Source organism: Cynocephalus volans, chromosome 1 (assembly GCF_027409185.1).
Source record: "Cynocephalus volans isolate mCynVol1 chromosome 1, mCynVol1.pri, whole genome shotgun sequence".
Classification (NCBI taxonomy): Eukaryota; Metazoa; Chordata; class Mammalia; order Dermoptera; family Cynocephalidae; genus Cynocephalus; species Cynocephalus volans.
In genome coordinates this window covers 295,333,120-295,360,214 of record NC_084460.1, presented here as the reverse complement: position 1 = coordinate 295,360,214, position 27,095 = coordinate 295,333,120, and the positions used below count along the sequence as shown (strand labels likewise).

General features: G+C 51.7%; 2 protein-coding genes across 20 annotated transcripts in view; one reads left to right on the top strand and one right to left on the bottom strand.

Moving 5' to 3' along the window:
* Nucleotides 1–4,471, top strand: part of USP40 (ubiquitin specific peptidase 40) — an 87,467-nt gene extending 82,996 nt beyond the window's left edge. For 6 of the 7 annotated variants that reach the window (XM_063095423.1, XM_063095432.1, XM_063095448.1 and 3 more), the window contains one exon: nucleotides 2,490–4,471. In XM_063095423.1, coding sequence (XP_062951493.1) covers nucleotides 2,490–2,726 — 237 coding nt within the window. In that variant the 3' untranslated portion in view covers nucleotides 2,727–4,471. The remainder of the gene's footprint in view (nucleotides 1–2,489) is intronic. The other variant, XM_063095440.1, reaches the window with a different exon arrangement.
* Nucleotides 4,472–7,356: 2,885 nt separating this feature from the next.
* Nucleotides 7,357–27,095, bottom strand: part of DGKD (diacylglycerol kinase delta) — a 109,750-nt gene continuing 90,011 nt past the window's right edge. For 12 of the 13 annotated variants that reach the window (XM_063091267.1, XM_063091239.1, XM_063091222.1 and 9 more), the window contains 15 exons: nucleotides 26,555–26,704; nucleotides 25,719–25,847; nucleotides 24,894–24,990; nucleotides 22,335–22,445; nucleotides 20,285–20,381; nucleotides 19,973–20,080; nucleotides 18,927–19,040; nucleotides 17,926–18,060; nucleotides 17,473–17,624; nucleotides 16,292–16,403; nucleotides 16,117–16,209; nucleotides 15,057–15,176; nucleotides 12,218–12,335; nucleotides 10,780–10,910; nucleotides 7,357–9,896 (listed from right to left, as the gene is read on the bottom strand). In XM_063091267.1, coding sequence (XP_062947337.1) covers nucleotides 9,807–9,896; nucleotides 10,780–10,910; nucleotides 12,218–12,335; nucleotides 15,057–15,176; nucleotides 16,117–16,209; nucleotides 16,292–16,403; nucleotides 17,473–17,624; nucleotides 17,926–18,060; nucleotides 18,927–19,040; nucleotides 19,973–20,080; nucleotides 20,285–20,381; nucleotides 22,335–22,445; nucleotides 24,894–24,990; nucleotides 25,719–25,847; nucleotides 26,555–26,704 — 1,757 coding nt within the window. In that variant the 3' untranslated portion in view covers nucleotides 7,357–9,806. The remainder of the gene's footprint in view (nucleotides 9,897–10,779; nucleotides 10,911–12,217; nucleotides 12,336–15,056; nucleotides 15,177–16,116; nucleotides 16,210–16,291; nucleotides 16,404–17,472; nucleotides 17,625–17,925; nucleotides 18,061–18,926; nucleotides 19,041–19,972; nucleotides 20,081–20,284; nucleotides 20,382–22,334; nucleotides 22,446–24,893; nucleotides 24,991–25,718; nucleotides 25,848–26,554; nucleotides 26,705–27,095) is intronic. The other variant, XR_010022977.1, reaches the window with a different exon arrangement.

The window sequence follows — 27,095 nt, the reverse complement described above, 5'->3', positions numbered from 1 at the left end:
AGCTCTGTGAGCCAAGGGGGTTTTCCTCTCCTTCGCAACTATATCCCCACTACCTAGAACAGTGCTTCTGTTAGTTGTCAATAAACAGCTGTTCAGCGACTTCAATAGTTCATTCTGGAAATACACAGACTTACAGGGTCCCCATAGTCATCTGTGCTGTGGTGGCTCAGAACATAAGCTCTGCTTCCTTTGCCCCGTCCTCCAGGCCACATCCCCTCGACCCGAGGGCTCCTTCCTCTCTTCTCTTCTTGTGCACCAGGGTGATTCCTGGGCAGCACTTTCCCACCATATCCTTCCCTGTCTCCCTGGGTGCCCAGGGAACCTCAGGAGGGCAGGGGACACGTGTCTTCATCCCCATTCCCATCTCTGCACTTCCCAAGGCCTGGGCCCCTCAGCCACCTGGAAGACAGCAAGGGACTGCAACTCTGGCCACTTTTGGATTTTCGTACTTAAAAGTTACACATATGTAAAATTACATACAAAATTCTATATTTGTCTAACATGGATAATACATATACACTAAAATACTTTATTCCATCGCATTCAAATGTGATGGAACTTTGTCTCACGTGCATGTTCAGACTTCTCACGTACATGTTTTCTGTCAGAGCCTTAGCTGTCACCAGGGCTGTTATTTTGAGTCATCCACCTGTCTTCCAGGGCCTGTCATCTGCATTTCCATCTGTGTGTGAGACAGTGTTTTGCTTTCACTAAAAATCTTATCCTGAGCCTCACGTATCCCGTTTGCGTAACAGAACAGTTGTGTCTTCACGAGCAGCGTGATGTAACCACTCACTGTATTGCTTTTTATTTATTCTAACTTCATTTTTTTGGAGTTAACAGAGTCACATGCTTCCAAATTCAGAAGCCACCAAAGAGAATCACAGAGAAGTGTCTGCACCGCCCCCCATCACACAGCCCCTCCCAGATGGGCCAGCCTGACCGTCACCTGTGCGTAAGCGCACAGGGGCAAGCCTTGCGTTTTGCACAGGAGTTTCGGGGTGCACCCTGCTGTCACGTGCCGGTGTGTGCTCAGCTGCCCCATCCACGCACACCTGCTCACAGACTTTCAGGGCATGTAGACACTTCTCTGTGAGCCTCTCTGGTGGCTTCTGAATTTGGAAGCATGTGACTCTATGAACTCTCCAAAAAAAAAAAAAAGTTAAAATAAAAAGCAATACGGTGAGTGGTCACATCATGCTGCTCATGAAGACACAACTGTCTAATATTATCCAAACTGCCACTGTCACTGAATAGCCTCAGATAGTCTCAGTCTGAAATAAAGATGTGAGTGTGTGTACAACAAAGCTCTGCATGTGGAATTGCTGGATAAAGAGGTAATTCTGGAAATACACCTGCAAATAAATAAAAGACCAAGAATCCAATAAAAATATAGGGAAAGGGTATAAGCAGACAGTTCACAGAAAAGGAAATGCAAATTGCTTGCCCACGTATAAAAATATGCTCAGCCAAATTCATTCATGATAAAAGATATGTAAATTTAGGGCTGGCTGGTTAGCTCAGGTGGTTAGAGCGTGGAGGTCAAGGGTTCGGATCCCTTTACCCGTCAGCCGCCAAGTTAAAAAAAAAAAAGAGTAAGGTGAATCCAGACTACTCTGAGCTATCACTGCACACCACGACAAGTGCCCGATTGAGAAGGACTGACGAGGCCAGCGTGGCAGGGATGCAGGACTCTCGGCCTCTGCTGCTGGGTGTGGAGTTGGTGCCAGCACTTGGAAAATGTGGCAGTATCACCTGAGCTGATCACACACCTCTGCTGTAGCCCAGTGGCTCCACTGTGAAGTATGCACTCCACAAAAACACGGGCACGTGCCCACCAAACACCGCAGCCAAACCTGCCTGCTGTGCTCGGCTGAGGGGGGACCTGCTGGGCAGTGGTGCGGGAGGGTGCCCTGTGCCAGGGTTCCTCAGTGTGGTCACAGGCAGCAAAACTGCATCTCCTGAGCGGTGCCAGGGGTGGTTCTCCTGGGGACTGAAGGGGCAAAGCCGCCTGGGTCGAGGGACACAAGTGTGAACGCTTGTGACGATTCATGGTGTGCGCATGTGTGATCTGTGTGACTGTGAATGTCACATGTCAGTTTAAAAAGTGAAGGAGAACAGATTCCGTTGCTATGAGGCCTTTTCACCGAGCAGGTTGGAGAAGCCGCAGAGTCTGCTATCCTTGCACATGGGACTGGCAGAGGGTGACCTGGGGTCCTCTGGTGGGGCGATTTGGAAATGTCTGTCAAAGTTGCAAACGTGTGCTGTGGCCTGTTCTAATTTAACCCCTAATATTGGAAGGAGGCTGGCAGGTTAGCTCGTTTAGAGCAGGGCACTAGCAATACCAAGGTCCAGGGTTCGAGCCCTGTACTGGCCAGCCACCAAAAAAAAAAAAAGGAATGAATTTTGGAATTATTCTAAGTCCTTTGACCTGGTGACCCGACCATGTCCTTGACTATGAGTCGGTGACATCTTTGTGTCTCCCACAGCCAAGAAGCCCTTCGTACGCACAGCAGCGATATGTTCACCAGTGCAGAGACGCCGGCCCGGCCCAGAAGACCAGAAGCTTCTCTCTCCATCCACGTTGGGAGTTTCAGATAGCAGCAGCAGCAGGACAGCTCCGGGGCCGCAGCGCCAGGCTCTGCACTCTTGATGCAACTGCCCTGTCGACTGTGTGGAAGCGGGTTTTGTCAGTTTGTGGATTGACTGGTTGGTTGCTTGTGTAGCCTCAGATCCCAAATCCTCTGCTTCCTTATGAGCAAAGGGAAGCCAGGCAAATGCACTTGACTGCCCAGCTCTGCGACACACCCCAGCCCACAACAGGTGCCAAGCAGCTGCTGATCTCTCACACCTGCCCCAGCCCCCTTTCACCAGAAAATGCACTACCTGTGCAGTAACCACAGGCAGGGTGGAGCATGTTGCCTGAGTCTGATGGATCTGCGTAAAATACACACTGCTCAATCCCTTTTTCTTACACTGTCCAGATGACTCTGTGGGCCATCTGCAGGGTAGTCTGTGTTTTCCAGATTTCACGTCCCCCATACCATTCTGGTCCTCACATATTACATGTCCCCCCGTTGGTCTGAGTTAAAATTGTGATTCTGGTGCTGATAACACCAAGGTCCAGGGTTCAATCTGAGCTGTGGCCAGCCACCAAGAAAACCAAAAATGCTGTGATTCTATCGTGTTAGCTCCCTTTCCACAATGAGGAGACAGATGGGCCATCCTGCAGTTAAATGTGCTCTTCTAAAGACAAGAAAGCCCCGGTGTGGCCAGCTCCGCAGCTCCCAGGGCTTGGTCTGACCTGAGATGTCTGTGATCAGAACGTTCTCGCTGCTGCCCACAGCACCTCAGCCTGGAGGGAAGCAGTCATCGCAGACAAGCCCCTCACCACCGTGGGTTTCATGTTGCCCTGGGCAGCCTGAGTTGATATTCCTGACTAGTCTCAGTTAAAACAGATGTGAAAAAGAAAATGTAAACTAAGATTTTTTCCTTCTTAATTGAACACAGCTAACTACTCAATGTTAAGGAATTAGTTGGTATTTATAACAAACACAGCATCTGTGTTACTGAATTGACTGATACAGGACGCCAGGGTGGTAGACTTTCTCAAAGCTGATTTAGTCTAAAGCAGCTTCCTAAAAAGATGTAACACATTCTCAACCTGGTTATCATCCGGATTCCACACGACTCCTCATCAGCCCTTCTGTCATTGATATTAAAACAGAACTGCAGTGTTGAGATGGGAAGAAAACGACACCGTCTCAGCCTGCACCCTGGCTTAAGGCACGTCAGCTCACGTTGTTGGCTGTGTCACCTTTCCGTAGAGCCAACGATAAGCCAGTGGCCCTGCTTTTCCTTCTCCAACACTGTCAAAACCACCGTTGAAGAGGAACCTTCATCCTTCTGTACGACTGTCTGAGATTCTGTATTATAAATTATGTCCTCGTTTCTGTTGAAGCACTGGCATTGTACGAAGCTGGACTTTAACTAGAAGCTGCTTTCTGCTTCTCAAACACTAACTCAGTCTCAGGAGACTTGCACGTGGGGCTTCAGTGGCGCCCGTCTAGATGTACATTGAGGGTTTCTGATACCAAAACCATAAACATGATTAACCGTACGTAGCTGGAGGCCCAGCCCTTCTGCGCATAAGCCATTGTTTCTTTCACCGTAACGGGCACATTTCCTTACTATGCCCCTTCATCTCAAGGTAATAAAATGTTAATGTCATAACTGAAAAGCTTTGCTTTTGAGAAGCCAGAGGCCCCAGTGAGCATTTCTAAAAGTACCAAGATGAGGCTGGGACGATGTGCCCAGAAGTGCCATCGAGCAGGGTGCCTGCAGCCTGGGCCAGTATGAACTGCATTTCTTTCCTTCCTCCCTTTTTCTTTGTTTTCTGTTTTTTTTTTTTTTTTTTTTTTAATTTGGGGATAAATTGAATGATGCAGGAAGAAATCTGTAAGATTTTGTTAAAGGACAAATAAACCATTTTTAAAGTTGTCGTTAGTTTCTGTTAAGTGCCAACTGCTTCCTGTTCTCACTTGAGAGGAAATTCTGTGGCCTGTTCCCCCAGGCGTACGTACTGCAGATGGTTACATAAACTAACACGGTTTATATTTAGAAATACTCTATCAGTACTGCCTTCGAAATAAGAGAAGTATGTTTGGGTTTTAAATGAATTCCAACTCATGGGAACAACTGTATTGGAAGAGGCTGGACATAGTCTAGTTCTCTTTTCCTTCTGGGGAAACAGGACTGGCAATGGTGGTTGAGTTGCACAAAACATTTAAACTATGACATTTTTTCTGGCCAAAAAAGGGAGGGGCAGGAATTCCCAGATAATCCCAAATCCAGTAGATGTTGGCTTCCCTCTGGAGTAGATGTAACTATAAGGGACCGAATTATGATGGCCCCTTCACCCTGTCTGGACAAGAGGCCACCAAAAGGTCATCGCTTTCATTCCGATCGTCATTATGCGCCCATCCAAAGCACGGCAGTGATAAGGTTCAATAAAATACATGACGGTATTATGGGTATGCTTACATTCTGGAAATTCATGTATGGAAAGTAGGAGATGGAAGCGGTGGCCTCAAAACACAAGCAGAAGAGAATGTCTCCAGCCGCTCCACATCCCTCTGTCATGCACACACGCATGCATGCTCCAGGAGAGCACACCTCCATTTGCAGGTGACTGGCCCCAGCTCGGGCTGGCTGGAACAGAAGGGGGACCTCCTGTCTCATGCAACAGAGCCCACAGTGGAGCTCAGATCAGCCCAGGAGAGGCTGGTGCTCAAAGGACAGCAGGAGCCTCTTGCAGGCTGTCCCATCTCCCACAGGCTCTGCCCTAGGCACCAAAATGCTACCAGCAGCTCCATTACAGCTCATCGGAGGCAAAGTGCCACTCTGTAGGGATCTGTGTCCTGGGCTCGAAGTGGGCAACTTGCCACCTGCTGTCAGCTCCATTCAAACAATAGTGAGGGAGTGTGTGAAAAGGGTTGCTCAAAAGGGCTTCCGTGCACCGCGAGCAGAGGTGGCCGAGTCCGCCAAGCTCCTCCTCCTGCGTGTGAGTCAGAGATGACAGCACCCCTCAAGTGTCTGTTCCACCTACAGCCCAGCCACACTTCCCCGACCCCCAAGGGAGGCAACACAGAGTGCCCGCCTGATCCTGCACAAGGCCCGCTGCTCTGCCTGGCCCCAATGGACACAACCCCACCTGGTCCAGCAACCTGTGGCTAAGTGACAAGTGCGTACCCGACCTGGAACCAGTGTCCAAAGGACGGCGACGACCATGGTAAAACTCTCTTGTGGACAACAGAGGAGGGAACAAATCCAGTGGTCAGTTAACAGTACTGGATCAGAGCAGGTTGAAACTGGCTAACTGCACTCAACTTGCTTTTTTGATTGTGGATGAGTCCTTTAAAAACGATCAAGACCACATTCTCTCCACATGACTGCAATGTGACACCCTGCAGTCACATTACTCTCAAATTGTTCCCTTTCCTTTGGATTGCCACCTGTCCCCCCCCCCCATCCCCATCCCCATATGCCACCTCTCCAGGAAGCCCCTTCCTGGCTGCTTTCCAAGGCAATGGAGCCACACCCCGTGTGAGATGGGCAAAACCCACACCTGCCTCCCCAGGCCTGCTCATACCCATTCATCCAGCAAGGACACAGGGCCCAGGCCACAGGTGCCAGAAGGCCTGCCTTTGACTTGGGCCCTACCTCCTCACCTATCACTTGGGCTGAGCGTGGTATGAGGCCTGGGGCACAGGACTGCACAGCACTAGAAGAGGTATGACCTCGGTGCCCAACTGCCCTGTGATTCCCATCTCGGCCAAATGCTGTGCCATCAGGCAAGTTGTGTAGCCTCTCTCAGACTGCTTCTCCGTCCGTTAAATGTACATCCCCACCTCACAGGCTTGTTAGGGGGATCAGAGGAGTTAATGTGTGTAATGTACCTAAGCCCGCACCTGGGATAAAACACTGTGTGTCAGTCATCAGCACCATGATCGTCATCATTACAACCCGTCCCCTTTGCACTGACTGGTTTCATCACAGGTGTGTAATGCAATTCTAGCCAATTCCAGACACTAGGGAAGGTCAGCTGAAGCCAGGGCTTCTGAAAAGGCTCCCTTTATCTTAAAAAGAGACACACATAGGAGACAGCCACCTGCCCATACACACAACTTACAACAGACATGGTCATGTCTGGATGTGACACCTGGAACTGTGGCAACCATCTTGTAACCATGAGACCTGAGGTCCTGAATGGCCACATGAAGGAGAATGCACACCAGGGGAAAAAATGGGGCTCTGTTAGAGAGGACAAGGGACAAAGAGCTGCCAGGAAGGCAGGCAACACTTCCAGAGCTCACGCGGCCCTTCTGCAGCCTGCCAGTCTGACTTTCTCCTCCACAAACCCAGTGTCGATCCCTCGCTCCAGGAAACGGGGGATGACAACTAAAGTGACCTTGATCTTAGAGAGGCAGTCCCCGTGGAATAAAGGCACTGAGACTAACCAGAGAAGCAGGGGAGCCTCGGGTCTGCAGCTCAACGCGAAGGCTGCGAGCGGCCCGAGACAGCAGCGGGAGCGACAGGCCCTCCCAGCCTGAGGCGAGGCTGCGTGTGATCTGCCTGCCTGCCGAGCTCCCAGTCCAGACCGCCACAAACCCACGCCCTAAAAGACACATGGTGTTCTGTTCTGCTCTTCAGCAACGGACAGCCCCACCTATTTTTAGAGCCGCTGAAAAAACAATTCTGAATCCAATTTGGAAAGGTTTTTTGTCAACCAAAATTTTATGTCAAAGCGCAAGGAATGAAGATGAGGACTGTGACAACGGAAGATCAAAACAGGCTTTATTTGTACCCGGAACGACGTATTTACACCACGCAGGTAGGGACTATGCACACAACACCACGAGAGGCGTTCGCTTCCAAGGTGGTCGCTGCATAAATTAAGATTATAAATAGGAGGGGGAAGGCCCGCCAAGGGCACAAAACCTTTTCTCCAAGACTTCAGGAATCCTTCTTTCCTCTACTGGACAGGACAGCTGGGCCCCCAGACCCTGGACACGGGGCAGGCAGAAGAGCAGCCCCACAGGCAGCCAGGGACGCCACGATGCGCAGGGACACCAGCCTGGCAGTTCCCTACAACGTGCATGTCCATTACTTTTCTAACTTGTTAGAATTAGAAAAATGGTTTTTACGTAAACAGTACTGTTTTAATCACTGACAACACATAAATTTTAAACAACACTCTTGAACCAAACGCAACGCTTTCCCCAGAGGAGGAAACTGAGAACTTGGGTGGCCCTGGTGCCAAATGCTGGGCCCTGGGAGGCCCCCAAACTGCCATCAGCTTCTTGTCCTCGTGTCCCCTCACCAGGGCTTGCCCTGGGAACCTCGGAGCCCAGGGTGCGCCGCCCCACTGTGCTAGGACCGCAAGACACGTGTCCATCAACTGCGAGCCTTCTGCACGTGGGAAATTAAGTGACTGCTGTGGCTCGGTTATTTCTTCCTCCACCTACTTCCATCTAAAATGGCTGTCCTGCGAGAAACAGAATCACAGGTGGGAAAGGTGATTCACAACTGTTTTGCTCCCAATATCACTTCCAATGTACGGAGCATGAGATTATTTCACCCAAAAATCCTAACACCACACGTCACACACAAGGACAGGCGGCCATGACAGTGGAAGCGCGCCCTCTCTTGCCACACTCTCAGGGGACTCGGCCCAAGCATCGCCCCTGGGGGGACCAGCAGAAGGCAGCAAGCACCCCAGACCACAGAGGCAGGGCCAGGACTGTGAGGGGATCCACCTGGTGTACCCTGCTAAGGGGAAACGTGGACAGAGGGGTCTGCAAAGCAAGTGGCAGGCACAGAAGCGTCCACGGTCCGCCCCTCAGCACCCGGGGTGCTGCAGACCCCGGCCCGCACACACGCCTGGCTCGCAGGCACCTCTGAATGGTGCTCGTCTATGGAGAGCGTTGGGCCGTAGCCTGGCAGCCAGGCAGACACGTTCCCTCCTCAGCCAGGGCACCGGGGCCGGGTCCTAGAAAACCCCTCCCAGGGCCTGTTACGAGTCCCTGTAACAGGTGAAGAGGTGTCGGCAGAAGCAAGGGGTGCCCCCGCCTGGGCACTGTCTCCACAGGGCTCAGCCCTCCCCCCGAGGGAGCTCTGTGCTCTTGGCATCACTGTCGGCTGCTTAGGAGCTGGCCCTGCCCAGGGCTGCAGCTCACACCTGGGGCTGAGGCAGAGCAGGAGCAGCATGGGCCATCGGGTCAGGGTCCCTGGTGACGCCTTCAGGGACACCAGGCCTGGTAGCAGGAGACAAGAAGCCATTGCAGGGTCAGACACTCCCAAAACAGCCTCCAGGCTGTCCGTGTCCATCCGGGGACACACTGCCTGGGAACCAGCTGCTTCTCCCACAGAACGGCAGGAAGTCTCCCGAGCCAGGAAGCCTTTCTACACAGGAGTACCGCACTAATGCGCACACACCCTCTGTCCCGGGGAGACTGGCTGGCAGTGGGGCCGGTCCCACTCATGGCCCCGGGTAGACTCCAGAGGCCTATGGCGTCCTGTAGGGACAGAAGGGACCACGACCCCACACCCACAGCTCATAGGCGACGGACTGAAGACCGGAACGCTGCAGTTGCCTGCTGGCTTGCATTGAGAGGCATTTTTTCTTTCCCTTCATGTCAAATTATAACAAACAGGACTGGGGACATATCCATGCCACTTTCAAACCAGGAAAGAGCAGGACCTTTGTTTTTTTAAAAACCTTATTAATTAACAGGGCGACAGCAGTGGGCTGCCTCGTGGGGCTGCTGAGAAGAACCACGAGGTGGCTGTCAGGCACAGAGGACGTTTTGCTGTGGGACCACCTCAGGCTGGTCCCAACCACGCTTCCAGCAGGAGCCAGGAAATAGTGCTATTGAAGGACACAAGGAGAGGAGCCCACAGGACAATCTGAGCATGTGGCCCAGGCAGGTGGGTTCTGCATGAGTGCCTGGTGCCCGGGAGGCTAGACTTCGCCAGCGTCCCCATGGCCCGTGACACAGGTAGGTGGGAGCTGAGGGTGGACATGACACAGTTTGCCCTGAATGGCTCCGAGTTGGGAAAGTGTTGTTTCAAGGTAGCTATGTTGGTATGTTCAAGACCCCAGAGCTGTCACGAACGGGCGTCAGAGAGGCTTCCTGTCGCAGACAAAGGAGTAGCACCGTGAGAAGGGTCAGGGCTGCAGCGGTGGCGGCAGCGGCACCCTCAGTGGTGGGGGGAGCAGAGGACACAGGCCGAGAGGGCGAAGGCTAGGCCTCGGCGGCAGGAGCGCTCCGGCTCAGCTCCCTGATCCCACACAGGATCCTCTTCATGTGGCCCACTTTGGTCACGCCGAGGTCCTGCAACAGAGCACAGCACTGTGGATGCCGGGAAGAGAGCCCGGGCCAGAGTTCTCTGCAGACAGACTGCCACCAACGGGCCCTCCACCTCAATCCTCTGAGCACAGATGAGGTGACAACAGCGAAACCAGAGGGAAACGGCATAAAATAACAAGCGTGCAGACACCAAGCACGTCACTACTGAGTTCTACAACATCACTGATGGCCAGGACAAATCCAACAAGACAAAAACAAAACACAGGACAAGCACAAGTGGCTGGCAGGTGGCCTCACAAGCCCCCTTGTCTAGGATGCCCACAGGGGCCTTTCATGCTCTCAGGACTCGATGCCCAGGAGGCCACCCGGGAGGTCACCCAGGCAAGGGCGTGGCTCTGCGGGGGTGGCATGAGGCCTGGTGCAGACCTGACCACACACGGGTCACCAGCCTCTCCTGCCACCCCCAGCTCAAGTGCGGCGCCACCCAGCAGCAGAGTGGAGGCAGGAGTGTGGGTGACATGCTTCAGGAACTACTTGTGGTACAAGCGCAGAGGACACCCTGAGCCAGGGCTCTTCTCGCTTGGCTGTTGTGAGACAGTGATTCAGGGGGAACTTAGCAGTGCGGGGCTGTGTCCCCAACAGCGTTCTTAATGTTGAAATAGTTCCCTATCTAAATAGGCTAAGAAAATCAAGCTTTTCCCCATCACATCTGCTCCTGGCTTCCTCTGGCTGTGGCACGCAGAGCCCTCACTGTCAAGTGCAATGGCCACCCATCACCCCAAGGTGCACACGAAGGCCCGAGAAGAACCGTGAAGCTGGGACGTGGCAGGTCAGGGGAGAGGATGGAGTGGAAAGGAGCCGCGTGGAAGCCCAGGTGCGGGTTCCAGGGAGACGCCCGTGGAAGTACCTTGAGGTCCCTCCGCTCCAGGTGTAGGAGCTCAGAGCCCCGGATGTCGTGCCGTGTGAAGATGTCCTTATACTCACAGAGACTGAGGTGCTCCAACCAGGCAGCAACCTCCTCTGTCCCCCAGAGGTGAACTGTCGGAGACGGAAAAGCATGAGTGCAGTGAGTGCCCAGAGCCCAGATGAAGCAGGTGGTGGCAGGCACCCAAGGCATGCCAGCAGCCAGCACCCGAGACATCCCAGCAGCCAGCACCCAAAACGTCCCAGCAGCCAGCGCCCGAGACGTCCCAGCAGCCAGCGCCCGAGACGTCCCAGCAGCCAGCACCCGAGACGTCCCAGCAGCCAGCGCCCGAGACGTCCCAGCAGCCAGCGCCCGAGACGTCCCAGCAGCCGGCGCCTGAAACATACCAGCAGCCGGCGCCCGAGACGTCCCAGCAGCCAGCACTCAAGATATTCCCAGCAGCCTGCACCTACCACCCAACCACAGGCACCACCCCCAGAGCTGAAGAGGTGGGGAGCCACCCGCCCAAGGGGCAGGAGCTGCAGCAGAGCTGGCGTCTGTTCCTGCCAGGTGGGCCATCAGCCTTCTAGACACTCCTTGGTGTCCCAGGAGGGATTAAACACCAAATACATCGGAAATGTTGTGATGTGTAGCTAAAGCCAGCTTTTCCTCTAGCTTCTAGAGGGGATAAATTTCACTTCCGGACCACAGCAGGAAGGAAGACGTGCAGAGATTTAGATTTCATATAGTCAGAACCATCATTAACAGAAACCCAATTTCTGAATAAACATGCCAAGAAAAAAATCAAGGGAGCTGCCCTTACTGGCAGCAAATACACCCCCAAAATCCAGGTGTGGAGCCCACCCGGTGCCCAAGAACACTAGACACAGCCTCAGTGCTCAGGGCTGACACTTCAGACAGATTTTAAGCCCCGATTTACTGACCCAAAGGAAAAATGTCCTTCAGAACCACTTTCCATTGATTTCATCACCCACAATCACTGGTGGCCTAGGGACCTTGACCAATGAATCGATTAAACAAGAAGCAGAGGCCCATCAGAGGGGGCAGGCGCAGCGGGCCCAGCACAGTCTGAGGTCAGAGTTTTGTGTCTCCAGGTTTTTTGTCACCTCTGCTGTCCTCCTCCCCACTTTGAAACCCCCAATTCAGGGCAGGCAAGACAGCTCGGTAGCCTGTCACCCTGGAGTCTCCATGGAGAGCTTGTTCAGGGCAGGGTGTGACAACAGTCAACGCCCAAATGCAGAGAGGGGAAGCAAGCAAGGGTGTCGTTGTGTAGCTAGAGGCCAGTGCAACCACATGACTGTGGTCACGGCCCAGGGACCATGGGGGAAGAGCAGCAAGGCCAAGGGAGAAAGCAGAGACCAGGAGCACTGGGCAGGACAGCTGGCGGGGGCCGCCAGACGCGCGGGACAGGGGCAGGTACCCGGGGCTCCCAGGCTGCTGTGGGCTTCTTTGTTCCTGTTGTTCTTCTCCTTTTTAAACTTGGTCACGAGGCGGAATTTACCACTGCGGCTGCGTTTGGAAAGGTCCATCATCACGCTCTGTCAGGGAGAGCAGGGAACACTGAGAATCAGACACCAATTTATCAAGGCCTCACTGACCCCTCCCTCCATCAGAGGCCGGGTGGCAGGCGGACGAGGAGGGGCTAGGAAGGCACGCTTCGTTCTTTAAAAGTTTGGTTTCCTTATTTGTTTTTGTATTTATTGTTGATTTTAATGCCTTTCATAAGTGGTTTAAAAGTGATCATAGTGTCCACTTTTTTCACTTTACAGTGTGCACTTATGTCATTAAAACACTTTTTGTAAATATTAAGCAACAGTATCATAGTCCATTAAACGAAGATTATTGAAATAAATTATTTAGTCAATTTTCTAGTGTAGGATTTCTAGGCTTTGATTATTAGCATTACAAGTATCTTTCTAAATAAATCTTTCACTCTATTAAAAGGAGAGAAGAAGGTCCAGCCCGTGGCTCACTTGGGAGAGCGTGGTGCTGACAACACCAAGTCAAGGGTTAAGATCCCCTTACCGGTCATCTTTAAAAAAAAAAAAAAAGGAGAGAAGAAATCTAGGATTATCAGAGGGGGGAGAGGGAGAGACTGGATAAGGGGCATTAAGAATAAGTATGATTTGTAATAATATATATGCTAATAATATTGATTTGATCAAAATGTCAATGTTGAACCCCAAAAATATGCATAATGAATTATGACTCAATAAAAAAAAAATGTAACCATTGTAAAAAAAAAAATAAAAAATAAAGCTTTTCCTGTATTCTGCATTCTTCCCTTGGAATACACTCCCCAAGGCAGAATAGCAGAGGATGAGCAGTTGAGTGACACAGGAGTGCAGTCCCTGCTCTCAGCAACTGTCATCAGCAGCCACCTCCCCACAGAGCACTCTCAGGGACACATGGAGGTAACAATGTGTCACTTTGTGATATGCTATTTATAAGAGAGACATAACAAATAAAACTTAAATGTGTGAAAAAGAATATGCCAAGCAAACAGACTATAAAAATAATTACTAAAGATAAAAAGGGTTATTACATAAAGACAAAACCTATGTGCCCCCAATAACACAGCCTCAAAATACAAAAAAAAATAAACATCACAAAGATAAATTGAGACATCTACAATCACAGTAAAAGAGTTATATAGTAAGTGATAGATCAAGAAGACGAAAAAAATTTTCAGTAGAGACTTGATATAACAACACAACTGCATACAAGGTACATTTAAAAATATTAAGCACACATAATGGGTCAAGAAATTTCAAAAGACTGGTAACGTACAGACTGGCTCGGAGCACAGTAAAATAAAGTTACAAGTCAGCAAAAAAGGTAATTACAAAAACACCATACACAAATGGGAAATAAAAAACACTTTAATAATTCATTTAGGATGCTTATTACTTGGTACACAATTTTATGACTCTTATAATCATGAGTTTATAACTACATATAATAACATTTATAATTTAGCGATATAAAATGATCCTCTTTTTACCATTTTTGTATTACGCATACAATTCTACTTTTATATTAATACTGTTACTTTGGATCTTTTTTTATTGTGTTTTATTGGAATTGTTTAATCTTTCTGTTTTGTAAGTTTTCACTGGAGATATAGGAGAGAAAACAGGGCCCTTGTGAGCAATATATAATTAAGCTTCTTTTTTTAGCACATCTTAGAATAACTTGCTTTTAAGAAAAAACTATCATTTTTCTATTGTCTTATTTTTATGCTATTAGCTATATCTTTGCTAGTACGTTATTCTCTTTTACAATATAGATTATATTTTATCTTTTCCTGATTTGGAAAGACAAAAATCTTTTCAATTCTATTGAAAACTACCTTCAAGTTTCTAAAAACATCATTAACTCTACACTTCTCTAATTACCAAAAGTCAAGAATATCATTTTTAACTTTCTTCCACCTTAAGATGAAGAATTTAACATGCTTCTGTCCCCTGTCCATGACCTCTTCCCAGCCTTCCCACCTCACTGTCCACTTCACTGGCTTCACTGAATATTTTATATTATTTTAATAATCTCAAGTGAAATTTGTATCACATTCACAATGAACTCTTTAAACCATTTTGATGAGCTTGCCCTATCCTTTTATACCAAAACACGCCCATTCTTAAGTTGCTGAGTTTTGTCAATTGGCTTGAAGACCTCCAGTCAGTTTTTCATGACGGGTTTTTGCATGTGTCACCAAATGCCTGAGTATCCCTAGAAGAACATGCAAATCTGCTGCTGCCCAACTGTGTACCCTCACCCTATTGCTGCCAACAGGTCTAACAATCTAAGCTGGGCAGGGGTGCCCATGTTTAGCGTCTAGCAGTTCCGTATCTTCTGTGACTGTATTACCCAAGGGGAATGTTTCTCCTGGCCCCTTCTCTTCTACCCCTGAGAAGAAGGAAGCCAAGAGGCAGTCTAGGGTTGTCCCTGCCCAGGGGCTACCCTCTCCTGGATTCCTTCCACCTACTTCCCAGCCTGCCCTGCAGTTCTATTTCAGAGGACAATGTGTGCCTGGTCATCAAGGGTCACTCTCAATTCCAACCCCCGACTCCTTCCTACCTGCCAAAGCCTCTCTCTGCCATGAAGAACATTTTAACAGAGAAGCCTTGAGAACGCAAATCAGGGACTACAAGATCAACGCTCTCTTAATCCCAACACTGTACAGGCCACACTGAGCACATCTCTGAATGTGAAAGCCATCACATCCAGCAGGCTCCCAAACCCTGAGATCCACGTACCTCCTCCTCACCAGGCTCCACGGGCTGGCAGAGCCAGGGGGTGTCAGCCAGCTTCCTGAGCTGTCGGTCCATCTCGGCAAGAGCAGCTCCGAGCCGCTCCTTCTGAGGGGGATCCAACTGCTGCTCCAGGGGAGGGACAGAGAGATGCAGCTGCTGATCAATGGGCGCACTGGGGTCCAGCAAAGCCCCAGGCAGGCATGAGGTCTGCCCGGAGCCAAGCTCCTCTCAGAGAGTTCTTACAAAAACTTTTCAGAAACTAAGTCACAGAGCACCAGATACAGGGCCAAATCCAAGACCTCCCTTTCTATACAGTGCCAGGTGAGAGAATAAAACTTTTTTTTGTAAATAAAGAAATCATTTAGCAGGGCTGACACAAGCTGTTCCATTCTCCTTTAGGCTCCCTGTCAGAAAGCAGACAGGGCCAAGCACAGGAAGTGCAGGGAGGCAGCACCCGGTGGCTGTGGTGCTCAGGAGCAGCGCAACATCAAGGGTGAAGAGGGGAGTACAGACCCCAGACTTAGGGTTCTCCAGCCGCAGGACTTTTAGCAAGTCCCTTCTATGCGTTTGTTTTTTTGAAACAAGGAGGTTAGCCAGGCCATCTCTCAGGCCTCTTCCTATTGTAGCTGCTTCTGCAATTCAGCAACATCCCCACACACACACACTCGCCATGGCTCCCCAGGATTGACCTATCAGCCGGTTTTGTAGGGTCAAGTTAGGGTGGCACCGAGCCAGGCACACTGGAGAATACAGCCGGCTCTCAGCCGCAGGAGGAAGGTTTGCACCTACAGATTTCTTAGGCAGAAATATATTTTCTGTCTACGACAAGAAGGACGTTCCTGTTGCAGAAGTCTCTGACATGCTAAAGATAACCTGGCTGAGATGTTGCCAGAAGGATGTGAGCCAGAGCCCCAGCCCCGTGGTCAGAACAGATGACCCCTCAGTTCCCTCCCTGAGGCCAGGGATGCTGGACTAAAACTTCAGTGCTGCCCCCGTGCCCAGTGGCCTTCGCCAGCATTCTCTTCACAACAGCCAGAGCCTTGCTCACCAGGCATCAGCTTACCATGGCCATCTTCCCAGCCAGCAGCAGCTCCGTCTCACTGCGCAGAGCCCTGATGTTATTCACCATCTCCAGGACAAAGCTGCAGTTCAATCCCTAAGGGGAACCAAACAGATATCCATGTTGAAGGCCGAGCTACAGACACCAAGGAGGAGCCAGCCCTGAAAAGACCAGGTACCTCGGCAGTTCTAGGCTTGCCATACACGCGGTCCATGGACTTGGAGCTGGCGTTGACAGCATGAGCAAGTTCCTGTTCCACGTCTCGGTGGGACTGAGCTATTTCCCGGATACTTGAGAGAGAAAAATGCATGCACACATTAGGCCAATGAGAAAGTGGCCTTTCACATCACTCATCTGAACATGGCCAAGGAACCACCAGAGGGCAGATGTTCAGGGGCTGGTCCAGCAGGCCAAGGGGGACCATGGCTCAGCCATAATGACTCCTCACAGTCACAGCCACTCACAGGCAACCTTGCAAATCATTTTCTGACCTATGCAAACAGAGGAGGGCATAGGAGGAAAAGTTGATGTCAAAACCCAAGTTTTCCCAGGGAGGAAAATCACAAAATGGGGCAAAGCCCCATGTAAAATGGCAAGTGGGCAACAGCAGTTTGCTGCCCAGAGCCCCGCAGTGAGACCCAAGCAAGTCCACGGGCACCCACGATATGCCACGCAGACCCTGAATGTGCCCAGATCTGTCCTAGAGCCTACCTGCCACTCTGTACAAAGGGGACAATCCTGGTTTAACAATGGGGAGAAGAAAGGGATGGGAGGCACCAGCCGGAGTGTGGCCTGGAGAAAGGGGGCAGAGTGCTGAGGCAGGAAGGTGCAGTGCGGCTAAAAGAGGTGGAAATGCTGGACAGGTTTGCTGGACATGGCAACGGAGGGGCTCAGCATGGCCTGCTGGAGCAGGTGCCGCTGCAGCGGACACAGGGGCAGCAGGGAGAGTACACAGGGGACAGTGTTGACTACTGTACCGCAGGGCCACAGTGGCTCCAGGAGCTGCTTCTCAAAGGCGGGTAAGAGGAAATGCCTCTGTGGTTGTCTCTATTTTTTTAAATAAATGTAGATCAGAGAGTAACCTGCTCTCTGAGATAAAGTGAAGGCAGACTGAAGGTGGCAGGCAGTAGACCACTCTTAGGAATCCAGGAGGGGCTCTGAAAACCACTGTGGTAGTTTTAGGTCTCCATCTATGCAAACTTGGAGCAATCTCTAGAAGACCATCAGGAAAGAAACCCACACCAAGGGCAAGAAGAAACAGGCCCCACCCTTGATTGGGGGCAGCACTCCAGGCCTGCATGCCATCAGGAGTGTGGTGTCCTGGAGCCCTCAGGGCCCTGGGAGCACGGTGGAGCTCACCTGTGAATGAGGACCCCTGCCGCCTGCCCGAACTGGTCCATCTGGGTAGCCTCCTCCTCAGACAGGATCTCGGGGTGCAGAGAGAAAGAGGGCGGGCGGGGCAGCTCACCCCTCTGCTTGTCCTCCCAGGACTTCAGGGTGTTCTCAAACGCCTAGGATGCGAGAGCCCAGAGTTACGCTTTCTACTGCTCCCAGGAGCAGAGCACACATCTAACATGACAGCTAGGAAAGGGAGAAACACAGAGTTGGCCCAAAAACATCACTGTCCTATTAGCTGAATCGTTGTGCCTTAAATAAAAAATCCTAGAAGAAAATATGAAAAATCCTGGCTCTTATTTTTTTTGTTTTTTTTCCTTTTTGTTGTTTTTGGCTCTTCTTTTAAAAGTGCACAGACGAGCCCAAGGACCCACCCTTGCCCCTGCCCCCAGAGGTGCTGCAGGCAGCTGTTCTTACCCTGTCTCTGGTCAGCGTCTGGGCCCGGTTCTTGTGGACAATCCGAATGTACCCTGGGGGCTGGATCCAGGCCTCTCCATCCACCTGCACAGGCACGCCCTCATCCCCCAGGATGGAAATCTTCACTGTGCGACACTGAGCAAACACCACAGCCCTCACTTGTGTGTGGAGCCAAAACCTCCAGGGGCTTTAAAGCACTGCCAGCCCCTCCCCTGCCCCTCAGGACACCCATCAGACCACTGCTCCCCTTGGTGGCTCTTCTCCACCCACCCACTGTGCCCTTACCGAGCAGACAAGCATCTGGGGTCAGCCGGTGCAGGAGAACTTGGTGCTCAGATACAGGCGTCAGAACCCAGGGTGGGGGGAGTGGCTGCCACCAGCCACCCACCAAGCCCTGCCCCATGCAGACAACCCGAACAGAGCAATCCCGGCCTGGGGCTCCAGCCTGTGAGTGTTATCAGCACCCCCGGCCAGGCAGAGAGACCCTACCCAGTGCACCTCTGCTGTAGAAATAAGTAAGTAGGAGCCCTGCCCTCTATCCCCTCCCCAGCTGGGCCCCACAGCAACCGTTCAAGAACCCCAGGCTGGAAACCACTCCCACCCACCACAGAGACTCGGGCTCCGTCCCCACCCTCTGGCTGCTGCTCCCACCCACTGCCACATGGGCAGTGCAGCCTGGGGCTTCCCCACCTCATCCCTCCTCAGCAGGAGAAAGTCAAGCACGGAGAGCACAGGTCAGGTGGACACAAGTTTTGAAAGAGATTTTTTGAGAGTTTAACAGTCTCATGGAGTCCATGAAAAGGGCTCCAGCCCACGACGCAGGGCCAAGGGCTGTTCAGAGCCCCACACCAAGGTGGCACGTGGTCCTGGGGAAGTGCCAACTCCTCAGGTCTCTGTGAGTTAAGAGCGACTGAGCAGGTTCTCAGCCGGGCCCTGCCTCTCCAAATGTGTGTGGGACCCAGGAGGGGACTAGCCAGACCCCTCCAGCCCACGGCCATTACCTGTGCGATCCGGTGATGCTGCAGCTTGATCACACGAGAGACAGCCATCTGCATGCTGCCAAACACGGCCACCACTTCCAAAATCTTATCATCAAATGACGGAGCTGCAAAAGTCTGCAAGGGCCAGCATGACAGCTGACCTCTGCCCCACAATTCCCCAAACATGTTGCTCCCCCACACTTGTTCTTCTGACCCTTGGGCCAGTCCTACACTATGGCCACTGCGTTTGTAACAGAGGTGGTGCAGAACTAAATGCAGGTAAATGCATTACTGAGGGGTCTGTTACAGGCCCTGCCACTTACTAGCCATGTGCTCTTGGGCAAGTTACCTAATTTCATTCTTACTCAGCTTCCTGCTGTGTAAAACGGAGGTAACGTTGGCTCTCCTCAAGGGGTTGTTAGGAGGACTGAATGTTCATCCATGTAGAGTGCTTAGAACAGCGTCCAGCACATATTAATTGTTCAGTAAGTGCTGACTACTTCTAGCAGCCATTAAAAACAAAGAAAGCCATTCCCCTGGTTAAAACCTACCAATACCTTCCCAGGGTTCTTAGCACAAATTCCAAACTTCTTCCCCTGGTTCACATCACCCGGCATGATCCAGGCCCCTACAGACCCCAATTTCTCTCTACTCACCCACTGCCCACTGCGGTCAGGGGGTCTCCCCCACAGCCTCCACGCCCTCTGCCCTGTCTCACCTCTGAGCCTTCCATCTGCTGTTCCCTCTGCCTGCAACAGCCTCCCCCCACCCCACCCCCGTCCACCTGATTTGGCCAACTCCGAGTCATCCTGTGGGCCTCAGCCTCCCAGAAGCCTGCCTTGACCCCTCGCACATCCCATCTCGTCCCTCACTGATGGCATTGCCCTGCTCGGCCCTCCAGATGATGTGCCTGGAGGCGAAGGGCCCCATCCACGTCCTGCTCCACGGCACGCCGAAGGCCAGCACAAGGGAGGCTTTCTGTCTGCCCGAGTCACAAGAGAGTGCCACACTGCTCCGGCTGCTCCTCCCCCCCGAGCCACCCCATACTTCTACACCCCCGTGCTTACATCATCCTCCTTGGTGCCCCCCCAGAAGTTGGTCCCTCCGGCATAGCTGGGAATGTTAAGCACAGCGATTCCCTGAAGACTGGGGAGCGGGATGGGTCGTCCATCACACTGAGCAGCAGAAATGCAGGAGGAGAGAAAGAGAGGTGCACGCGTCAGCCAGTCCCTGTGCACGGTGTCCACCCCAGCAGCCTCAGCGCAGCGCGAGGCTCCCCAGGGAGTGTGCATACAGTGCGACACGGCTGCAGAGAACAGGCCTCTGGCAGCAGCTGTGGCAGGGAGCCACCTGCAAGTGCCGCGGAGCCTAAAGCTCACCTCCAGCAACACCTTCTGCTCCAGGTTCCTGTAGGTTCTGTGCAGCAGCTCTTTGGTACCGAGGACTCCATACCACATCATGTTCTTGGTTCGACTCCTGGAACAGAAGCAAAGGCTGGAAATGGGTCTTGGCTTTCTCACACAGTCAACCCGAGTCACTGATGTGAAGGCTGGAATGGCTCCTGATCACACACCAGTGAGACTCAGCAATGACTTACAGCAGTCACCCCTGAAGGTAAGGAGGACACATTCTTGTTACCACAGATATGCACAGAGAGACACATTAACCAACAGGAAATTCTGATACAAAGTAACATTTTACCAAGAAAGTAATTGTAACCTGAAAGGCAAATAAAGTTCAAACATTACAGAACCTCACAAAAATTTTATACATCGTGATTTTTTTTCTGGCTATAAAAGTATGCATAGAAAATGTGGAAAATACAGAAAAGCACAAAGGAGAAAATGACCTTTGCAACCCCAACGCCCCTAGTTATTACCCCACGGGTACTGAGGACGACCTGTGCACTTTCTCCGTCGCCTGTAGGTGCTGACTCCCAGTTGGGACACTATCTGCATCGTTTCACAGCCTACCTTGTCCACACTGTGCTGCAAACACTTGCCCCGGTCACCTGTGCCCTTCACAGTCATGACCATCCTAGCCAGGCATTTTTCTACCATAAATTATCTAATCAACCCTGACCAGGCTCAGCTGCTCCCACTCCTGAGTGCCACAAACTACACCGCAGTGAACTCTCTTGTACTCACCTCTTGACCGACATTTCCCATGACTTCTTTAGGACAGATTTGTAGAAATGGGATTTTTCTAAAGAGACCTTTTCAAAGCTCTCAACACAATGTCAAGAAAGGTTATACCAGGGTTCAACTGTGCTATAGACGCCCCTGTTCCTCACCTATTTTATTCTGCTAAATCATATGTATTTTAATACCTTTTCTAGTTATTTTTGGACTAACAAAAATTTTTTAATGATTCAAGTTCACCATCATGTGCTGTATAACAGGGACATCCCTAGGGACATGGCACGGCCCTAGAATTCAAAACGGTTTTTTGAATTTTCATGCTTGATTTTGCTTTACATATAGAGCAGTGACTAAGCCAGCCCCGCAGGTGTGAGGGGCGGCTCCCTCCCATCTGCTCCCCCAGCAGCCCCTCTCGAGGTGGCAGTGGCAATACACAGAGGGCAGAGGCCACGCAGAGTCACGGGGCTCGTTTACTCAGGTCGATCCCAACCCACCAGATGAAGACCCCAGCAAAGGCGTCCTGATTCCTGCATCAATGACCGTTCTCTGCACAAACTGCTCCAGCCGCCACACCAGGATCCCCCTCTCCCTAGTCCCCTAAGTTCTCCTAAGAATGTCAAGGCGGACCGGCCTCCTCCAGATCACTGGGGCTGGGGGAGAGACATTCATTCCCCACTTCTCGTGTTTCCACAGAGAAGAGGGAATTTCTTCTTCAGCCCAAGAGGAAAGCTTGGGAGGGACCCTCTCCATTTCTCTGTCCTGTCCCCAGGCTAGGAGGATGGAGTCCACGGTAATTCTAAGGGAAGACCTGAGCAGCTCCCGCAGAGTGTGTTCCCACCCCGGCCCTACCTATGTGAAGTGAGGGCAACATGGCTCGCTGATGAACACACAGGCTTCCCCACAGTGATGCGGGGAACACACTAGCTGGCACAATCACTGCTCAGCATGCTTTATGGCACCTGACCCCATACCAGGGCATCGCAGACTCATGACTCTCATTAAGAGACACGGCCCATTCCAGTCGACCATGGTCACTGGCTTTCTGAGGGTCAATTTGCCCCGACCTGGCCAACCCTCTTTCGAGCTGGCTTTCTGCACTGTCACCTGCTTCCTCAACACCTCTGTGAAAGCACTCCTGCTTCTGACAAGGAAGCCTGGGCCCCATTTCTGTCTCTGCCTTAGTATGCTGCACACACTTTAACCTACTGACTCCAGAAATTACCTACTAACTCGAAGAAAAAGCCACAAAGAAGCAAAGGACAGGCATACTCACTAGTCTGTCACCTACCTGCATTTCTCTGGGTGCTCATCACGCTTGTTGTTAAAGTCCAGAGATATCTTTGCATCCAGGCCAATGCCAAAATAGTTGTTCATGACACACTTCTCTGTATAATACTCTCTGCAAAGTTGAGTTTTAAATCAATTACAACAGGTCTGCTTAGAAGTTTTCTTTCACAGACTCCCATCCTCTCAGCATTTCCTCCTTAGGGCAAAACTGACACCTTTTTTTCTTTTTCGGTTAAGAGCTTTACTGAGATACAATTCACATTTTCCAATTTAGAATGTACAATTCAATGGTTTTTAGTATATTCACAGTCATGTAACCACCACTACAATCGATTTCAGAATTTCTCACCAGCCCCCAGAGAAAGCCTGTTCGCTCTGGCCTCAGTTCCCAACTCCCCAGCCCCGGGCTCATCTACTTCCTGTCTCTGCAAATGTGCCCACTCTGAACATTTCACATAAATGGAGTCAAACAACGTGTGGTCTTCTGCGTCCAGCTCCTTTCCCTTAGCATGGTGTTTTCAAGGTTCATCCACGTGTCAGTACTTCATTTTCACTGACAAATAATATTCCACTTTACAGACATACTACATTTTGTTTATCTGCTCATAAGCTGATAAGACATTTGGGATGTTTCACCTGTTGGTTATTTGTCAACAATTGTTCACAAGCTTTAGTGTGAACGTATATTTTCAATGCCCTTAGGTATATACCCAGGAGCAGCACTGCCGGGTCATGTGCTGGCCCCGGGTCTAACCTTCTGAGCAGCTGCGGGCTGTCCTCCAGGACCGCCGCGCCACCTTACACGCCCACTAGCAGCGCCGAAACTGAACGTAACTTATGGCACATAAACTCATGTGTTTGAAACCCAGCTTCACCCTCCCCCCATCACCACGGCTGAGCCTCCTCCAAAGCCACAGGGTCACACCGGTGTTCCCTCCAGGACAGGGAGTGAAGGGAGGAGCCCCTGCTCCCCTACCCAGAGGATGCAGCAAGAAGAGTCCACCTGGGAGTTTTCATAGAAACTCAATTGGGCGGATGGGCTTGGCCACACTGCTTGGACCATAATTCTGATATATTTTAGCTTACTGAGCTTTTGCAGCCTGACCTGAGAACCAGTTACCACATATATGTGTTTTTGTGATACATCTACTTCAAGTGCCTAACAGTCAAGTGAGGGCAAAGCTTGGCGACAAAACTGTTTCTAAGCTGAGGACCACGTGACTAACCAGTATCTATAGGTCCTGGAAAAAGAGCGAGGTCTAACCCAGAGAATCAGGCCCAGGACAAGGGAGCGGGGTAGAGAGACTGGGTCCTGGAGGAGGGTTGGCAGCCTCCCATGCACTGGGAGACGACAGGCTTGGGAGGCCTACCTCAGGCCAAGCTGCGATGGCCACAACTGCTGGAGTGCACACAGTGTGGGCCTGGCACACCACTGTGGGGAAAGCAAGAGAACACAGCTTTTGCCTTCCCAGGTGGGGAGGAGAGAAAGAAAAGAGAACAGCAGGCTTAGCCACGAACTAGAAGCTTCAGTGATCTCAGCTGAAGGAGAAAGTTCGTGCAGGAGGCTCCTGTGGGCACCACCCATAGAAGGATTGCGGCTCTGGCTTCACTGAGGACCACAGCATCAGGAAGGCTCAGGACCAGGCCCAGGACACTGTGTGTCCCCCCAGGCCAGCACCTGGAGTCTACAGTTCCACTTTCCCAAACCCACACAGCCTCTGTGAACCACAGACTTGACACTGTCCCCCACCAGGCCAGATGCAAATGGTTGGCAACTTTTAACCAACTGCCACTAGCCCCCCAGCGCCCAGAACCTGCAGTCAGCCAGCAGAAAGAAAAGTCCAAAAGAATGGATTTTCAAAATACCACTCATCTCTGTGATGGTCTCTAATACACAAGATGGCTCTATCACAATGCTGCATCAACGTCCTCAGTGCCTTAGGAAGTGGGCAGAGAAAGGAGCCACATTCCCAAGGGTGCAGCGGCAGCCAGCATGAGGAGCACAGAGCAGCAGCACACACCTTCCTCCTTAAGGTCAAAGCACAGGATGGTCATCACCCTGGGATGCTATAAGTGGCCAGACGAAGGTCACCTGGAGGACTTTCAGCCCAGGAACCTGATTCTGCATCACTAACAAGAAGGCAGGAGCATGAATGACAAGAGGAAGAAAGAGGTTGTGAGGAGAGCTAACAGTGCGGGCCAGCCAAGATCACCAGAGAGTGACAACCAGAGGGGACGGTGAAGGACTAGGACAAAGTCAGCCTCCAACAGGAATTCCTGATGCATATTCATAGGACACTGGTGCATGCTGTTACGGGACGCTGGGGACAAGCTGCAAGAGGCTCCGCCCTTCACCTTTGTGCAGCTGATTCCAGGTGTAGCTTCCTGGTGCTCCTTCAGCTGGGCCTTCCAAGCCCCTGGGTTTTCTTAGCAGCTCAAGCCGGCAGGGAAGGGCTGTCTAGTCAGCTGCTCCCTAACGTCTCTAGCTAATTCACAAGTCAGATTTCTATGCTCCAGCGTACTTCTAAGAAACATGCCCACTTGTTACCCTCATACTCACAGGTCTTCTGGTTCGGAGTTAAAGGGATCAGCATTAATTAATAAGCGACTGATGACTGAGCCCCCAGGCAAGGAACCAGACATCCCGGCCCGGACATCTGCACGGGAGACAAAGGCAAGAGACGGGGCTGGTGAGGAGCTCACATTGCTGTCTCTGAAGCTGATGGACACAGAACCGTGTTACAATCGGACATTTCTAAAGTAATGCGTAAATGCGCCCAAATTTTGACAATCACCATATTTATGGAACAAAAATAAACATACTGGGCAGTAGAAACCAACATCTATGAGACATCTCAAAAATGGCTTATAAAAAGAGTTCTCGCCAAATGTAAGAAGCTCCACCAAATGATCTCTTATGCACCTCTTAGAGTTCAGTCCCACAGCTTCACAAGGCTAAATTCATGACAAATAAACATCAAGGGACACTCCAGATGGCCAGAACCCTCAAGCGATTGGTGCCTTCTGCGGTCATGCTAGGAACAGTGGAATGACTTCACTGGCCTTTGTCACAGTTTGCCCACCCCTCCCTTTTCATTCAGGTAGCCCTACTAATTCTTCAAAACCCAATGTAAGCATCACCTTCTTACTTAATGATGTCCTTCTGGGTCCTCCCAGGCAGTTACTTGGGTTCTAAAAAGGGCACTTTTCATATAATCATGTTAACTTTGAAGTCTCCTTCCCATGGACCTACAAACTCTCCAAAGGCAGTGACCCCATCTTACTCATTCAGACAGGCCCCGGCCGTTGCTGGTGAGTTCAGGGCCACTGCCTGCCTCCTCCCACTGATCCACAGGGGCTGGGGGTGGGCAGGGACGACACTCACGTGGGTACAGGATCTTGGTGTTTAGCGCAGGCAGGCAGTCCCGGCTTCCTGACTGGGGAGGAAGAGAGGCAGAGCTGCCCAGAGACAAACTTCCTTTGCTGATCAGCTTTTCACATGGGGATTTAGACACTATAACAGAACAGAAAACCTTAAGGCTGTCTGAAATAGAACACCACTGAAATACTGGGGGTTTCATCAGCAAAACGAACAGATGGGGGGTGCCGAGCGAAGGGGGCAGATTACAAACCACTGGTCAGCCCAGTGGAAAGTGTGCAAGACAAGGAAAAAGGCCCTGCGCGAGGCAGGGCGGGATTAGGAGGTGGCTCCTAGGCACATCTGGACTGGGGAAGATGAAGCCGCCACAGATGCAGAGGTCTGAGTGGTCACAGAATACAGGTCATGGAGTCAACTCTGAGCAGATTCTCCCAGTGGCCTGGACAGGCTGGGCGGAAGGGTGCCCCTCCACATGAGGAGCCTGTGCTGGGGTCTATTCCCATCCCTCCAGGCACAGCCCCTTCTGAGCAGTCGTGTGGGGTACGTGGTGGCTCTGAGGACAGCAAGCAAGGGAATGACACCACGCAGTCCTCCTCCATGGACAGTCCTCTCCCTGCCCAGGGAGGTCTCCTGGTTCCACCAGCATCCACCAAACCGCACATGCCTCAAGTGCACGTGCAGGTGACGCAGAGGAGCAAGCCGTGGGCTGTGCACTGCCATCTGGCTACGCTGCCCAAGCGACTGTGACGAAGCTCCCTACAACTCCCCCAGCAAGCTCGCCAAGTGTCACCAACACCACGGTCCCGACCACAGTGTGGCAGAAAGATGGGTGCGGACGGTACCTTTGCGCTGACTCCTCCCCTTGGTGACCCCGCAGCTCTCGCTGTGGGACAGCGGTGGGCACACCCTGTCATCCGTCTTCTCCTCTGACTGAGAGAGACCAAGGACGAACCCCTGCTGCTCCTGGGTCTGGGCATTCTGCTCATCGACAGCTGTGTGAGGAGAGCGTTTGCAACCAGGCATGTGAAGATTAAACCCTCGGAAACGCCTGGCTGCAGAGTCCCCTCCTCATATCGTGGCTTCATTTCTTCAAATGTCCTCTGGCTCAAGGCTGAGCCCCCACAGTCCCCACCCCCACCTCCTCCTGGTCCCCGCACACGGTCAATAGGACCGTGCCTGGGCATCTGTGCTAACAGGCCCGGGAGGCGAGGAGGACTGAGGGGCTGGAAGACACGCTGCACAGCGGCGCGGAGCAGCGCGAGGGCCATGGGGAGTGGAGCCGCAACCCCGGGTTCCCGCCGACATGGCGCAGGGGCACCTGCCCGGCAGGAAAGGAGTCTGAAGCCAGGGAGACGGTGCAAGGAGGTTTCAGAGGGAAGTGAG